We start from the raw sequence: 17,306 nt of genomic DNA, 5'->3' as shown, positions 1-17,306 counted from the left end.
TTTATTTATTTATTTTTTAAATTCTTAAATTTTAATAATAGTAAAATTGGGTACTTGAAATACGTTTATTTTTTATATATTAAATATATATTTTTATAATAAAATGACAAAATTTTATTTTTTATATTAAAAAAATAGTGTAAATGATACGATACGCATCCGCATATCGTAAAATACCATTTCGGGCTCCACTATTGGTGTACTGCCGCGTCCACCGTATTCTTCCGAGTTTCTTTTTTCTTTTTCTTTTTAAATTTTTATTTCCCTTTCTCTTCCTCCCCTGTCTTTGTTTTTTTTTTTTTTTTTTTCACTCCTAGGGTTCCTCCACACTCTTGCTGCTGGCTAGCCGGCCAGCACCCTCCCCGACCGTCCATCGGCTCCGGAAACCGCTCAGTCGCCCAGATCGTTAACAAATACATGTAAGCGATCCTTAAAGCTCCCTCTTTTTTCTTTTTCTTTTTTTTTTTGCCCCTCAATTTGGTCTAGCTTCGAGGAATTTAGCCGCCTTCTCTCACTGGGGCCACGAATGTTTTAGCGGATTAATGCTCTATCTCTAGGAGTTTTTCAATCAGTAAATTGACTATTTTAATTATTTTTTTTCTGGAGGGGTTTTGGAACATAGGTACTAGTCGGATTAGCTATTTGGATTATTTGTGGCCGATTTAATGGCTCGAGATCATGGGTCATCTGTATTTGATGCTTTCAACCAGTTCTAAGGCTTTTGGATTTGGAGATGGTCATGGACTCACGGATGACTCCCTTCAAGTCGACGTTTTTTGTTGGGTCAAATTTTCTTCTTTCCATTATCCCCAATTTTCAGCAGAGGTATAATTAGAATTACGACATTGATCTCTGTTACTTCTTCTCCTTAAAGTGAAATTTTGTAATTTCCTAATGCTGGATCTCTTCTCTGTGGCATTAATTGGATTTTGCTTCTGTGAGAATATTTATTTTTCAATCTGCTTGATGGGCGGATAGAATAGTTGATTTGGAAATCTGATTACATAAATAATCTGTCTAACAAAAGTTTGCACTAACATCTCCAAATTCCTTCTTTGGCAATGTTAAAGTGTTGCCCAACCCAGCAGATTATGTCAAAAAAGACAAATATCCTCATCACTTTTTGTTCGATTGAAAGAGACCTATTAAATCCATGTCCTCAGGTATCCTATGAATCTTACAGCATAATGATGCCTTTCTTGTTCCTTAACGGACAAGGTTCATTTTGTGAGATAATGACTAACGAACAGTTCTATGCATTTTATTATAGTCATGATCACTGGTCTTGGCTACTTGTTGGCTTCATTGATTTGTGGAGATTCCATTATATGGGTAAAAATGTACTATGATTTATCTTTACATAACAGATTACTGTAACAAACAACCACTATTGAGATTCTTAAGAGGCTTAGAATAATGTGTTATTTCACTTTTTAGGCACTTAGCTGCACCAAAGTTGTTATCCTTACCTCACTGTCCTTTCTTTATCTCAGAATTATAAGATAGCTATGGAAGTCACTCAGGTTCTCTTGAATGCACAATCAGTGGATGGGACTGTTAGGAAGCACGCAGAAGAAAGTCTTAAGCAGTTTCAGGAACAAAGCTTTCCGTCTTTTATACTCTCTCTCTCCGGTGAATTGGCGAACAATGAGAAACCTGCGGATAGTCGCAAATTAGCAGGCTTGGTTCTTAAGAACGCCTTGGTTGCTAAGGAGCAGCACAGGAAAGATGAACTTGTCCAGAGATGGTTGTCATTGGATGTGACTGTGAAGGCTCAGGTCAAAGCATCCTTATTGCAGACCCTTTCTTCTCCAGTTCCTGATGCTAGGTCTACTGCATCCCAAGCCATTGCCAAGATTGCTGGCATCGAGTTGCCGCACAAGCAGTGGCCTGAACTTATAGGCTCTTTACTCTCAAGCATACACCAGATCCAGCCTCATGTTAAGCAGGCCACACTTGAAACACTTGGTTATTTGTGCGAGGAAGTCTCTCCGCAAGTTCTTGACCAGGACCAGGTAAATAGAATTCTTACAGCTGTAGTTCAAGGCATGAATGCTTCCGAGGCAAGCACTGATGTCAGGCTTGCTGCTACACAAGCATTATATAATGCGTTAGGATTTGCAGAGGCTAATTTTTCAAATGATATGGAGAGAGACTACATCATGAGAGTTGTTTGCGAAGCAACTCTGTCGCCTGAGATGAAGATACGACAGGCGGCATTTGAGTGTTTGGTGGCCATCTCATCCGCCTACTACGAGAAGCTTGAATCCTACATGCAGGATATATTCAATATAACAGCCAAAGCTGTGCGGGAAGATCAGGAGCCAGTTGCTCTTCAGGCTATCGAGTTTTGGAGTTCAATATGTGATGAGGAGATTGATACTTTAGATGAATATGGAGGTGATTTTACTGCAGATTCTGATATCCCTTGTTTCTATTTTATTAAGAAGGCTCTTCCTGCTTTAGTTCCTATGCTGCTTGAGACTCTCCTCAAGCAGGAGGAGGACCAAGATCAGGATGAAGGGGCTTGGAATCTTTCAATGGCAGGAGGGACATGCTTGGGTCTTGTTGCACGGACTGTTGGGGATGACATCGTTCCTCTAGTGATGCCATTCATTGAGGAGAACATTACAAAACCAAATTGGAGGCAAAGAGAGGCGGCAACATATGCATTCGGTTCTGTTCTGGAGGGTCCATCTCCAGACAAGCTTACGCCTATTGTGAATGTTGCCTTGAACTTTATGCTCACTGCTTTAACAACAGACCCAAATAACCATGTAAAAGATACTACCGCATGGACTCTCGGAAGAACCTTTGAATTTCTTCATGGCTCGACTATGGTGGCGCCTATAATAACACCTGACAACTGTCAGCAGATCCTTACCGTCCTGCTTCACAGCATGAAAGATGTCCCTAATGTAGCTGAAAAGGCTTGTGGTGCTCTCTATTTCCTTGCTCAAGGTTATGAGGATGTTGGTTCAACATCACCATTGTTCCCTTTCTTTCAGGACATAATTCAAGCTCTTCTCACTGTTACCCACAGGGAAGATGCTGGAGAATCTCGCCTGCGAACTGCAGCCTATGAAACTCTAAATGAAGTTGTGAGGTGCTCGAATGATGAGACAGCTTCTATTATATTGCAGTTGGTGCCAGTTATCATGCTGGAACTTCATCAAACCCTAGAGGCACAGAAGCTATCATCTGATGAGAGGGAGAAGCAGAACGAGCTGCAGGGGCTTCTTTGTGGATGCCTGCAGGTCGTTATCCAGAAATTGGGAGCAAGCGAGACATCAAAGTATGCTTTCATGCCGTTTGCAGATCAGATAATGGATCTCTTTCTGAGAGTTTTTGCTTGCCGAAATGCTACGGTACATGAAGAGGCTATGCTTGCTATTGGCGCTTTGGCATATGTTTTAGGGCCAAATTTTGTGAAGTACATGCCAGGATTTTATCAGTATTTGGAAATGGGCCTTCAAAACTTTGAGGAGTACCAGGTTTGTGCTGTTACGGTAGGAGTTGTTGGAGATTTGTGCAGGGCTTTGGAGGACAAAATTTTGCCCTTCTGTGATGGAATCATGACACAGCTCCTGAAGGATCTTTCCAGCAATCAGTTGCACAGATCTGTGAAACCACCAATTTTTTCGTGCTTTGGTGATATTGCATTGGCAATAGGAGATAACTTTGAGAAGTATTTGATCTACGCTATGCCTATGCTTCAAAGTGCAGCAGAACTCTCTGCACATGCTGCGACTGCTGATGATGAAATGCTTGATTACACAAATCAGTTAAGGAATGGAATTTTGGAAGCTTACTCTGGTATATTACAAGGTTTTAAAAGCTCCCCGAAAACCCAGCTACTGATGCCATATGCAACCCACATCCTTCAGTTTCTTGACACTCTTTATCATGAGAAGGACATGTAAATCATATACTCACACCTTTTTCTTTCTCCATTCTCTTTACATTTTTTTGGATGTGACACCAATGTAATATTACTCCTTTTACTGACTTCTTTTATTCCCTTTACTATGCCAAACAGGGATGATGCAGTGATGAAGACTGCGGTAGGTGTCCTTGGAGATTTGGCTGATACCTTGGGCGGTCATGCTGGTCCTTTAATTAATCAATCTGTTTCAAGCAAAGACTTTTTGGACGAATGCTTATCATCAGATGATCATTTGATTAAAGAGTCTGCTGATTGGGCTAAGTTAGCCATTAGTCGTGCAATTTCTGGTTAATAATGATTCTTATCCCTTTGGAGTCTGCATATGCATCCAAGTTGTGTCAAGTCAGGTCAGGAATTGCTTTGCATACATGTGTCGGTCATCACAGTTCTGCACAAAGGGTTCATTCTGAGTGGGCTAAGTCATGCATCAGCACCTTGAAGTTGGTTTCCTTTCACTCTATGAAGAAGCGGGACAGTAATGGCCTGCCTTTGCTTACTTAGTTGAAGGTCTTTAAGACCTTCATTACTGAGAAAAGCTGGAAGGCCTCTGTATTGTAGGATACACAGCATGAGGTCTCCCTTTTATAGTTACCTGTGGCTTTTGTACTGTTGTTTTGATGTCAGATCCGCTAAACACGGTGTATTGGAGACCTATGATTCCATCCTGTTCCTTCAGGCAGGATTACCTTGGCTGTCCCAGTTGAGTGACACTTGAAATGCAGCACAAGACTCGGCTACCCACTCGGAATCATGTTCATTTCTAGTGCTATGCCCTCTAATAGTTCCTATCTGGAAACTACATTTCTTTGCTGAGGCGCACTGATTATTTTTTTATTCTCATTTTGATATTTAATTTTGGGGTTTTGTCTTGTCTCCCATGGTCTTAAAGGTGGTCTTTATGCAACTCCTGCCCCTTCGTCTACTTCATAGGAGTCGTGATCTCACTTTCATTTATGTATCATCCATATGTAATCAGGTTTTATATTTTGCTTTATTCAGTTGTCATTTCTACGGTCGTAAGCAAGAATATGAAATATAAGTGCATTACCAAGAGTGTTGAGCATTCAAATATAATAAAGCGCATATGTGAGATTTTTTTTTTTCTAGGTTACGTACTTCTCTTTATTGTAGCTTTCCCCTCTTGTATGTGAAAATCAGAGACTTTACCATTCTTTGTTCTGGGTGATACTAGCGTGAAAGTAGTAAGTCTGTTTATTATCTGGTAGAATGTCTTTGTATCTCCTTTCAACTTGATGGTTCAGTTTGCAACCTCACTTTCCAGACCTGAAATGAGAAGGAAGAATGCTTCTTGTTGAATCATCTCTGTTCAGGTTCATGCTACTGCATAGTTAATCTATTATCTTTGTCGCATAGTCATGCACTTAGTACTTGCATTTTGCTGCTGCTTTTTTTTTTTTTTTCCTTCTCGTGGCTGTCGTTGAAGAAATTGTTGCTCTCTATATGTATGATAGCCTTGTAAGTTTAACCGAAGAAAAAGTTTTTTAGTCAGCTTTACCAGTAAAGAAAAGGGAAAAGTAGTTTGGCTTATGTCTTATAGCACTGTGCGGCTTCTGTTTAGCCTGAGTGTAAGAGGAAGAAATCTTGCGCAGTGAACGGTTCTGTGATTTATCACAATGTGTTTTTGACTTTTCTTGCTGTAAACACAAAATTCAGTTGTGTAATTTATAAATTCCTATTTATTTTATTTTTGATAAAAGATTCCAATGGTACTGATTTTCTCCTCTGATTTAGAACAGAAAATTTTTTTTTCTAAAAAAAAAAAAAAGAAATCTCGTAATCAAGCTCCACAGTCCCATGTTGGCTGAGTTTCAAATTTTAATTATTTTAAATGATAAATTTTATAGATTAACAACTGCGATTGTAATTTAAAACTGTCTACTAGAATTGGAGACTAAAAACTGCCTTAGAAAGCTTAAATCATCCATCGCTCGGGTTTGAAAAGGAGGAAAGAAAAATTGGAGGACCATCACCAATTACTAGGCTTAGTTTTGAAATCCTGGGTGACTAATCTGTCGCCGGGGACTGCTACGCTGACGACCATACTAACAAGTTGCTCTAGGGTCGAGGTGAGTGGGGGTGGGTGTGGGGGCTTGTGATGTAGAGTAAGTATCATGAAGTAGGTATGCCTCCGGAGACGAAGAATCTTTTCTCTCTCTTTTTTGGCTTTGTTTTGGTTTGTTCTTTCTGTGTCATCCTCCATTCTTATTGTAGTTGTATATGTCGATGATTCCTTTGTGATAGAAGATGATAGATGGTCTCTATTTGTGGAAAAAACAATGCTCGCTACTGTTTGGTAGTAGGATTTGATGTCTGGGAAACACTCAAAACACCTCATACGTGAACGAGAACGTGAACGTGAACGTGACCGACCGCTCCCCTTTCTTCTTTATAGATCTCTTCTCTCGGTAAAATTTGTGGGGTTGTTGTCAGTCTGCACTTTGTTTCATGCATCATGAGATTATGGTATTGCACCGAAGTGCAGATCAATATCCTTGCGGATATCATCACCATCTAAAAGCTGGTATTAGGATGTAATGGTAGAGAGAGATGTTTTAACTATACTTTGACAAAGATGAAATGCTGTACGGCGTACGTCATCCGTACTTCTCCTCGGTCTCAACATGCGTTTAAGCGTGGCCGAGGAGTACTGCCGTGCATGATAAAAACTACCAATGATGTGAACTTTGAATTTGACATTCCATATCTCTGCTCCTTTTTTTTTTCTTTGTTTTTTTTTTAATATCAGTTGACTATTCAATATCTGCACACAGTCAGCAATATAATTTGTCAACGGAGTTGGTGTTCTGGATTATGAGAGCCAAGTGGGTGGAATCATTAATTCCTAGGCCCTAATATGATTTGCCTACGTTTACCAAAATCTGGGTTTCATTCATTGTTGTAAAAGGAGCTCTGTGATGCTGAAGTAATTAAAACAGATGAAGGTAAAAAAAAAAAAAAAGAGTCATGATGGCATACATGTTCCTCTCTTGCTGCTGTATACTGACCTAATAATGCTACTACAGTTGATCAAAGGCAGTCCGAAGTCCTTTCTTACATTGTTCATGGCAAGTGTAAATAGGAGGTCAACTTCACGAGGGCCGGGTGCTGCTGCGGTGGTTGCCACCATATATTAATGGTCCTGATTCTAGAAGCACTGCACACTGCAGTGGTGGCGAGTGGTCAGCTCCACAAATTTCCCTTCGAAAGAAACAGTGCGTGCAGGCACACCGGCCGGGAAGCAGTAAACAAAGATTAAAAAAAAGAAAAAAGGAAACGAATGGATGGGAATAAAAAGGAATTAGATTGGAAGCTCTAAGAAGATATCAAACAGTATCTAGCACAAAACCATCATCCAGTAAGTTGCCTTTGACTGGCATTGGGTGCACTGTTAAATCCAATTCTTTTTAAGACTGCCTTTTGCATTTGCAAAACTCCTTTTACCATGTAATTAGTGGATACACCACCGCTGCTAATAAACTTGCTCAAGTATTACTCCATGTAGTTACTTCTTTCGTTATGTGAGAGTAACCATTAATAGGAGGGAAGTGTCCATTGTTTAAATCTTGTATTATTTGAAGCCTTGGGAGTTTGGCCATTCCTTTTCACATACTAAACTACTAATCACTACTAAACAAACTAATTATATTCATCGATTCTCATTTCATTCAAGCTTATTTTTTTTTGCTAGAAACAGTGCTGAGTAAATCAGAGCAGTGCAAGAAGACTTTTTTTCTTTTCTTTTTTTCGTTTTGCTTTTATCATCTTATGAAGTAGCTTTTGGTTGGATAAGAGGCAAGTAAGACTTCTCTAGTAACTGAAGTTAGTGCATGAATGGTAGTGGGCTAAGCAATTTCTGAAGAGGCATGATGAATTGTGGACCATACCCAAGTCTCCAACTATGCTTCAGCTGCCATGACTCAACATAAAAGGATCCGAAGCTCTCAGAAGACCAGCAAGCCTCCTGAAGAGAACCAGCAGCAATAGCATCAACCATGAGAAGGCTTGCAGTCGCTCTTGGCATTATTCTCCTAATCCTTCTCTTTGAGACATCTTCATGTATGGGACATCTTTTCATTTGTATTCTTCCACTGTTATTTCTTTTCTAACAAGCCAACAATCTCCAAATTTGTGCAGGGCAGATCCTAAGAGGTGAGGATGGATATAGACCTGCATATATACCGAAGAAGGTATGTGCACATTATCATCATAAATCTTCACTGTGCTTACTTATATAGGGCCAGCACACCCTTTAAGTACATGTTTATAATTCGTTGGTTACTTAAAGATCTTGAGATAATGCCTCATGTCTCATCATACCAAAGATTGGTTGAATTCTCTTACTTTTGTGTAGCCTTTGGTCACCTTTTATGCTGCATGTTGATATTTAATGCTTCCACTCCCCTAGTAACAATACTTTGTTAGTGAATTAGTAGAACAAACTCACTATCTAAAACTAACAATTCCGTAGCTTTCTTGTTTTGTTTCTCTTTTTTTGTGTTTATATATTTTGTGAGGCTTTGAGTGGTAAAATTATTTGAGGAAAAGAAAATCTGTAATGTCGTGTTAAGTGAAGTCGTATATGAGTCCTGGTCCTTCCGTTCACATTATTCAATGAACCTGACACAAGGTTATCCAAGAAATCCTCTTCTTGACAGAAATAACGAATGTATATAGTACTCTAATATATCATGCATATTATATGCACTGCATTCTAAGGTGTTCCTCCCCCCCCGGTAAAATTCTGCTATTCATGATGTTTTGCATGCAGATCCTTAGCAGAAAGGCCTTGGTGGAGGTTCAGGACTACGACTATGGAGTATATAACAATAAACACGACCACCGAAAAGGAAAGCTAGGAATTGGTGGCAGGAATTTATAGATCACCAGCCTTTTCTCCATGCGTCTCTCAAAGGGAAAAGAGAGAGCATTTGAAGTTTGGAGGGGCCAGAGGCAAATAAGTCTCTTCCTAATATCCATAACGTTATATTCCCATTTGGTTTAATAAACAAATCTTGTGTCTACATATTGGGTTTTATTAGAATGCAGGGCAGAGGTTTTGATTCTAGAGTGATACCTACCTTTTATGAGCTTCAATTTGTCTTTTGAGTCCCACGGATATAGCATTCGCCTGCTTCTTAGAAAGCAAAACCAGTGCTTTGTCACAGATAATTTTGTACCTTTTCCTCTTTTTATACATCATTTTGCACTCCCATGTAACTCTCTTTTCTTTCCTTGTTAAAGTTGAGAAGCCATCTGTCTGCCTATGTCAAAATATATTCTGTCAAATTATACTGTAGATGTATATTTTGCTTCAAATTCGCAGTAATTGCATGCACAGAAGATAGTGAATAAAAAGAAGATATAGACTTAGAAGGCTGGCACTTGAGCCTCCCCAGGATAATGGTCCAACAACTTTTACAAGGAAACTTATCCTCAGAAGTAGTGGCCTCCTTTACTAGGAATTCTATCAAATGGATGGTGGGATCAGTAAAACGCAGAGTAAGACTCCTTAGCGAGGAACTCAACTATGGATACTTTCCTAAGTTATTTTATTTTATCAGTAGAAACAAAGGACAAAAAAAGGGAGCTCTGTTTTAAACCTTATAGAATTCAGTAGTTTTCCTCCAACACCTATTAGAATCAATTCATAGTCAATAATCAACTTAATCCAAGTAAAGTCACCATGCCGAATAAATTTGAATTAAGTTCAAAATCTTAAATGAAAAAAGAATCTCTGAACGAGCACATTTTCTGCCAATATTTACAGATTGCAACCTATTAGTTGAGCTCTGAATTAGTCTTTAGATACATCCTGCATTAGCATCCATCTAATGCATCAGATGGAGCTTACAAAGCAAGAAGTCTTCTTCCTGCCACAGATGACTACCAAAACAAGAGATTGCTAACACACCCCTAAGGAGTAAGACCAAGTCCTATTCTTTTATTCGTAATGAATCTAACAACAAGAAACAAAGATGCAGTGAAGGTTCATTTGTAAAATATGTTATCTTGAGTCAAACTCTAAGCTTGCCAAATAGTTTGAAGCTCAAAAGCACAGGCAGATGTATCTAACTGCACCACTGACAAAGTGAAACTGAGATGAGTTATTCAGAACCCTTCTTTTAAATAATTAGGCCCGGGCTTAAAGGGATCAGGCTCCATGTAAGCTTCCGAGCGATGGAACCCAGCTTCATTCATGCGATTGCTGAGCACGTGCAGTATAGCTTTCTTTGACCCATACTCATCCCTGTTGTTCTCAATATACGAAGTGGCCTCTGCAGCCACCTCATTCACAAAAGCAAATCTATTCTCTTCAGATAGCATTAGCTTTTCGATGTCCATAGATATTATCTTTCCATTTTCCCTGATCTTTCTAACTTGTTCTTCCAGGAAAGGGATACGATCCATCTTATAACGTAATTTGTCATCCTTCTTTGTCTGGAAGAGAAAGTACAAAAGTCAGATGGTGGTAAATGTTTTTCTCACCTCCTCTTAATTGTAAGTCCAGTGAACTGGGCAATAAAATGGCATGGACTTCATTTACTAGGTTTACAATTAATAAAACACAAAAAAAAATCATCCCATGAAGGTAAGTTATCTGGTAAATGAAAAACTGAACGATCTTCATATGACGCCTTTGCTTTATACTTAACTATCAGGCTCAACATATTAAGAAGTATGCTATCCCAAAGACAGAATATCTTAGAACCACCACCCTCTTTCTTGAGCAATGGTTAATTGAGCAAGCGAGAGGCCTACTGGAGCCTAAAGCTCGACTGGGAAATTCAACTTCATGTGAGAAAAGACAGCCCACCTGAGATGCAACAAAACTACAAAAATCTACACATAAGGAACTTAGCTTCACAACTAAACATTTTGAGGCTCCTTTATAATCGAGAGTGTGGTCACATTTAACATGGACTGTGAACCAGATAACTGTGGATAATACTCTTAAGTTCATCATTTGCAGCAACAACAACACCAAAAAAAAAAAAATGGAAGTAAATGGTGCAGGTTAACCACCTTGGATTTCATTATTAGAAGAAAACAATCAGGAAAACCTTGTGCAGATTGAGCCAATTCGTGTGAACTGTAAAGTACAGCACTGAATAGAGAGAAAGGCTAGTGTGCGATACAGCAACAGATGACGATAGGTGTATGCAACAGGTGATGAATTAGTCCAAAGAATATAATCCCCATTATGTTTAAGCGATTTCTAGGAGCTTTAAGTAATATTGTGCATTTAGATAACTACATTTAGTAAGTTAAACGTCTATAAATTGGAAAGAGAGAAGAAAAATTGAGGAAGAGAAGCAGCAAATCAAATAAGTAATACCAGTCGCCTTCGACGCCATATCCGCCGCCCGCTCCCACCTTCTCCCTCCTGAAACCCCCCAAAAAAATTAGAGAATAGGAAAGAGAGAGAAAGGGAGGGAAAGAGGTCGGGAGCATCAATCGGCAAATTAACCTGAGACTTAGCGGAGATCCTACTCCTACTGCTGCTCCAACAGAGACGGTAATTACTTGGCTCCGCCTTCTGCAAGAAAGAAGATGAGGGCGGAAAAAATGGGTTAGTTTGCAAGGGCCGGGAGGAGAAAAAAGGTAGACGAGATAAGACGGAAGAGCTGGTTACCGCCGGCAGAGAGAGAGAGTATCGGATAAGATGGTGCGCAGCGAGAGCCATTACGCTCACTTTTGATGGACGACTCAGATTTTAATAGAGAAAACTTCTTCTTCTTCTTCTTCTTCTTCTTCTTCTTCTTCTTTTGTGTCACAGCCCGCCAAGCCCGGCCCACTATTAGTAGCCTGCCTTGCGTATGCTAAATTTAATTACGAACCAACAAATCTGGGTTAGTTCATCATACACTTTTAAAACCTTTGGCTTCCTCCCCGCCAGTTTCATCAAAGCATTAGCACGGGAATAAGTCTTCAAATTTCCTCCTCTTCTTTTTCAGTGCTCTTAGTCCGCATCCGCACGTAAAGTTAATTGCTAATTGAATCGAACGCACTAGCTGACCTGTACACCATCAACTCTTCTTCTTTTTCAATATTGTTGTTTCTACTAGTAATGCGTGGGCTATGGAACTAACGGAATTTGAAATCAAGTTTACTGTCGGCACAACACGCTTTCTCTTTGAAGAAAGCCCAAAGACCACAGGTTTAGTGCCCCTAGGTTTTATGCTACTTATTATTATTATTTTCTTTTTCGATAAAAATAATAATAATAATAATATCCACACTCTGATTTGGAGTTCAAAACTAAGTGCTAAAAGAAAAAATAAATAAAGGAAAGAAAGGAGAGAGAGAGGATAGGTGAAGTTAGAAGTTAAAAGTGCCGTCACGGCTCTCTGATTATTTTTTATTATCACGTTTACCACTGTCACATAATAATCTGATGGCCCCTCTGAATGGATTAATAGATTGGAATGGGAGATGATGATTAATAAGCAATGGGCTAAAGCTTTATCAGGGCTGTTGGATCCGCCACATTAGTTGGAAGAAATAAATTAATAAACAAGTGAAGGAAGAAGAGGTCCACATCGTCACTATCTTAAAATTACCGACAGCCAGACACCTCATCCGGGTACCTATCATTCGCCCACCGAAAGTTTACCACTCGTATAATACGCCATCTATCAATTTCTTTTTTCTTCTCAAATCACTAATCACATGGATTTGTTATATTATTTATATAATAGTACTGGGGTTCCAGCTTTATGTATAAAGTACTAGTCCTTGCGATGATTATTAGTCCTCGAAACCATCTCGCTATCTATTGATTACTGACCTGACCGTCTGATCTCCTCTGATTGGCCCATTTGCTCGAAATAAAGCTTAGGTTGGATACAAGGACTAGGAGGACGGTTGGCTGTATATGTAGTCTGATGGATGACACGTGGGATCCCTGCGTTTGTCCTCATCTCCCGCCCAACGCAAGCAGCTCTCCCACTTCCTCGTTTCCCCACTTTCGCGCAATTAACTAAACAATGAAGATAAAATAAGTGAATCGATTTTGCTATTAAGAACTATCTTTTTGAGTTATTCAGCATCTTAACTTATTCCTCGGATAACTTATCCAGTTATTCAGCATCTTATCCTCGCAAGTTGGTGAGTGTACCCCCCACATCTTGCAATAGAGCACGACAGATCGACGCGTGTACTTTTCGTGTATTGCCGCGATACGGATAAATGATTAAAAACCGTGATGTATTTTGTACATTTATCTGCTTACTTTTTCCCTGCCTCTTTTATCTAATCAAATAAAAATAGTAAAGATTCGGGAAACTCTCGTAGGACAGCGATCTACCTTCATTCGTATCGTCTCTTTTTACCTCCTCTTTCTTTCTTTCTTTCTTTCTCTCTCCGAATTAGATTTGGTCATCGATCTCATCTTCTAGAGGCACCGCTGATCCAAGGCGTCTCTCCTCCTTGCCTTTACCAGGTATATTTCTTTCTTCCGATCCAGATCACTCAATCTTTGGGTGGATTCGGATCTCTTCTTATCCTTGGATTTTAGACTTTGAGATATCATTTCTTTTCCTATCTCTGTGCTGTCTTAGTTCGGTTAGCGATTTCTTAGCTTAATTCGTAGCTTTTTGGATCGGTAAACGGTTGTTCTGTTTGGATGCCTGAAATTGCAGTAGAAGCAGTTTGTTCTTATGTGCTATTATTTCTCACAGCAAGTGGGTTTCGATCCTTTGTGGGATTGGAATGTTTGCTTTTACGCAATCTCTTCGATGATAGTATCTTGTTGGTTAACCAGAGGAATGTTGAGACATATTTATTAGCACATGATACTGAGATGATTCTGAGAAGGGCGATTCTGATAAAGTGGATGCATCTTTTGTATGGGAGGAGAAGGGCAGGACTTTATACAAGTAGTTCAATACTCTTATGTATAATCCTTGGATTTGAATGCTATCTTGATGTTAGAGTTGTTGTTGTTCTCATAATTTATTTGTCGCGCAAATTTTTTGATTTAACATTGTAATTTGAACTTATTATATTTTTCAGATAAGCTTAATACGTAAAAGGACTTGATTGCTACCATCTATATTCTTCGACTGATCTAATCATGGTTGGAAGTTTCAATTTGGTTGGTTTCGATTTTGAACTCTGAAAAAGACAAAACATTTCAGTCAAATACATATGGGTTTCCCAGAGCAGTACGGAAACAAGCTTGAAAGTTGAAACAATAACCTTGCTGATTTCAGCCTTGAACAACGGGTTCCAGCCTTGTTTTTGGACTGTTCTCAATTGAAACCGATCTGTTTTAGGTGGAACTTGGAACCATGGTCTAGTGTACTTTGACTGATTTAGGTCATGTTTCGGAAACTTTCTTGATAGGTTATATTACAACTCTCTCCTACAAATTGTTACTTAAAATTCTCTTGGCTTGTTAATTAATTTATATTTCTCGTGGATATTCTCTGATTACCTTTCTGATTGATTACTTTGAACAGTTTTTGGGAAATGAGCAAGTAATGGCTGCTGCAGAAGCCAGGGCTGCTTGGCAGCGTGCTGCTAATCGTTGCCTAGTTCAGGAAGATGCAAAGAGAGCTCCAAAGCTAGCTTGCTGTCCGTCATCATCTGCACAACAACATGATATTAACAAAGGGAATGCTTCAAATGCTCAAGATCATCCTATCCCGAGTTTCATGCCTTTGAATTGGAAGCCTATGAATTCCAATTTGCCACCTGAGACAAAATGGTGGCTCCAATTGCAGCCCAATCTTAGATATCAGAAGGATTTTGTGTGCGAGCACCTGAATTTCTTGGATGATAAGGTGGAAAGTGCAGTATCAGAGTCTAAGCTTTCTGGGGAACCAATAAGCGAGGCCATTCTTGAGCAACCATGGACTGTGTCAACAGCTTTTATGAATCATTGTTCTGAAAAGAAAGTCGACAAATTGGAGACTATACCCAGTTATTCCCAGAATCCACAAATGCACAGGTTAGATATAAGAAATCATCATTACAAGGATGAGAAACCTATGGACCGGAACTCAATAAGTCCATTTATTTCAAATAAGACGGAGAAGGCTTCTGTGGAAATGGATTCACCTTGGACAAGATGTAATGGCTGTGAACCATGGTGGCGAATTGCTGACAAGAATGAGTTGGCTTCACTGGTAGCACAGAAATCACTGGAGCATATTGAGAATTGTGACCTCCCCCGACCTACCCAGACAATACATTTCCGTAGAGATCCATTGTCTGGTTTTGAGATGATTGATACTGCTAACAGGATATTCTCGTCATCCTTTAGTTTACGTCCTGGATTCGGTGACCCCATTGATTACCCAGAGGATGATTATAAATCTGGAAGTACAGATGAGAAAAAATGGTCTTCTGGAAGAGGAGATTGGTTGATGTATGATAATGAGATACTATACAGGTAATAATTATATAAAGCTAATTTATTACTTACCTTTGTGTTCCTTGGATTTTGCGCTTTTTCAATCATTTTGCTGAGTAATCTGATCATGTGAAGTACTTCTTTTGTTTGAAATAATTAGTGCAGTGCTGCTCAATCTAAAGATTTGGAGGATGCTACTTTAGTACATTGACAATGTAGTCTATAACTATGATATATGTTGATATTCATGATAGTTGCCATCCACAATATGGAGAACTGGTGAATTAGTAGATTGCTGAGACTCAGTATTTTCTTCAATAATCTGTTCAGCCTTTGCCACTTTTTTTGTTAAAGCTCTTCCTGTGTGTGACTGTTTGTTTCTGCAAATTCTTTCAGTTTAAAGGCAATTACTAGCTGTATAACTTTTCCCTGTTATGATTTTCTTGATCCCATGTGTATGCATCGCAAAAATGTGGCACTCCCCTATAGTTGAAAACGTTCTTTTTTCTTTTTGTTTCTCTGCAGTAGCATCTTCTTGTTAATCAATCCTCTTTATTTGTATGTTGTATCCTGCTGCTTGATGCTTGATGTGGCAATCTCTTGCAGTGGACCACAGGTTTATGTCAATACCGGAAATGATCCACCTGAAAGCAAACTGACATATGAGAGTGAGCCGAGCAGGGATCGGTTATTAGAAGCACTCTGCCATTCGCAGACGCGTGCAAGAAAAGCTGAGCTGGCAGCCCAGAAAGCTAATGATGAAAAGGAACACGTTGTCAAGCTCTTGTTTAGGCAGGCCTCACATCTATTTGCTTACAAGCAGTGGTTACAAATGTTGCAGCTAGAGAGTCTGTGTCTCCAGTTGAAGATAAATGAACATCAGATTGCATCGCTCTTCCCGGTCCTTCCTTGGATGCCATTGAAAGATAAATCATATGTTAGAGATGGGAGAAACTCAGTGAGGAGGAAAGGTAAGAAGCAGAAGAGCAGCATCGGCATCGGCATCGGCATCGGCAAGTATGCTATGTTCTTTGCTGTTGGATTGGGGATTGCTGGTGCAGGGTTGCTTCTGGGCTGGACCCTGGGCTGGTTGCTAGCCAAGTTATAGGTCCGAGTCTACGACTAAGACCGACACTTTTGATTGATACGGCGTGGATATCGTTAAGTGTTACTGATGCGAGTGGAAGGAAAGGAAAAGATTCATGTTGTCCACTTTTGTTGTATATACGGAGCATGTGGTGTACAAAATTCTTTTTATATGTGTGCTTAAGATTGCTAGCTCCACATCAGTAACTATTTTACATCCAGGATGATGATGCAGCTTCTGATCGTGTTTTCTTGTCTCTAGTGGATCCAGGTTTGAATCCTGGGCTCGATCCAGCCCAACTGAGAGTCCAAACTTTTGTTGATAGATCCGCCGGGTTCACTGTGGTGGACTTAGGGCCGAGGTGTGACCATAGCCTATTCGTCTTGCGTGCTTGCTTTCCTCCTTGATTCATTCCTTAAAATAGTGCCATTAATTAGACGAGCCCAGCAAGAATACGACCCGCCATTGTGAGGTTGTCGTTGTTATCATAATTAATGATTGTCCTAGTAGACCGTGGACCTTATGGCGCATAAAATAGCCTCGTGGAAAATGTGGACCAAATCGGATCAGGATCACTTTTCTCTAATTATATTATGAACAAGTTAACAACACAATACTCTATCTACTTTCTTTGACACAGAAATAATAAAGAACCGACAATTTGGTTGTGTTTAGACATTAGACCCACCGGATAATGATGGGTCTCTTGTTAGAGGGCTTGGAAGTATTGCTGCCTTCTAAATCTCCAATTTGGTTGACTAGCCACCTTTCGGTATGCAATAGCTAATTATATAGGGTTTGATCACATAGTATTATTGCAGAAAAATACTAAATGCGGTGGATAGGAAGTCCTCGAATTAGCAGACCTCATAAAATTGATAAGATGATGATAT

General features: G+C 39.5%; 3 protein-coding genes and 1 long non-coding RNA gene across 8 annotated transcripts; 3 read left to right on the top strand and 1 right to left on the bottom strand.

The window, feature by feature from the left end:
• The first annotated feature begins 286 nt into the window (after window positions 1-286).
• On the top strand, window positions 287-4,997 carry LOC140789031 (importin subunit beta-1-like). Of its 5 annotated transcripts, none has more exons than XM_073138609.1 (4): window positions 287-419; window positions 607-825; window positions 1,494-3,919; window positions 4,040-4,997. In XM_073138609.1, the coding sequence occupies exons 2-4, from the start codon at window positions 679-681 to the stop codon at window positions 4,236-4,238; spliced, it is 2,772 nt and encodes a 923-aa protein (XP_072994710.1). In that variant the 5' UTR covers window positions 287-419; window positions 607-678; the 3' UTR covers window positions 4,239-4,997. The 5 variants fall into 5 exon arrangements, with proteins under 5 accessions (XP_072994710.1, XP_072994713.1, XP_072994712.1 ...); XM_073138610.1 differs by having other exon boundaries at window positions 294-419; window positions 623-825; XM_073138612.1 differs by lacking the exon at window positions 4,040-4,997 and having other exon boundaries at window positions 1,494-3,923.
• A 2,903-nt stretch (window positions 4,998-7,900) lies between these two features.
• On the top strand, window positions 7,901-9,231 carry LOC140789035 (uncharacterized). The gene is made up of 3 exons (XR_012109127.1): window positions 7,901-8,023; window positions 8,102-8,154; window positions 8,736-9,231. It is a non-coding gene; the product is annotated as an uncharacterized lncRNA (long non-coding RNA).
• A 496-nt stretch (window positions 9,232-9,727) lies between these two features.
• On the bottom strand, window positions 9,728-11,936 carry LOC140788045 (protein PLASTID TRANSCRIPTIONALLY ACTIVE 7). The gene is made up of 4 exons (XM_073137138.1): window positions 11,601-11,936; window positions 11,436-11,504; window positions 11,304-11,351; window positions 9,728-10,405 (listed from the first exon to the last, which is right to left on the bottom strand). Exons 1-4 carry the CDS (start codon window positions 11,649-11,651, stop codon window positions 10,076-10,078), a joined length of 498 nt encoding a protein of 165 aa, XP_072993239.1. The 5' UTR covers window positions 11,652-11,936; the 3' UTR covers window positions 9,728-10,075.
• Window positions 11,937-13,248: 1,312 nt separating this feature from the next.
• Window positions 13,249-16,651, top strand: LOC140789033 (uncharacterized). The gene is made up of 3 exons (XM_073138617.1): window positions 13,249-13,409; window positions 14,431-15,365; window positions 15,933-16,651. Exons 2-3 carry the CDS (start codon window positions 14,452-14,454, stop codon window positions 16,432-16,434), a joined length of 1,416 nt encoding a protein of 471 aa, XP_072994718.1. The 5' UTR covers window positions 13,249-13,409; window positions 14,431-14,451; the 3' UTR covers window positions 16,435-16,651.
• The last annotated feature ends 655 nt before the right edge of the window (window positions 16,652-17,306 follow it).

Source organism: Typha latifolia, chromosome 5 (assembly GCF_019914945.1).
Source record: "Typha latifolia isolate L0001 chromosome 5, TyphaL0001v2, whole genome shotgun sequence".
Lineage (NCBI taxonomy): Eukaryota > Viridiplantae > Streptophyta > Magnoliopsida > Poales > Typhaceae > Typha > Typha latifolia.
This window is presented reverse-complemented; position numbering and strand designations above follow the sequence as displayed.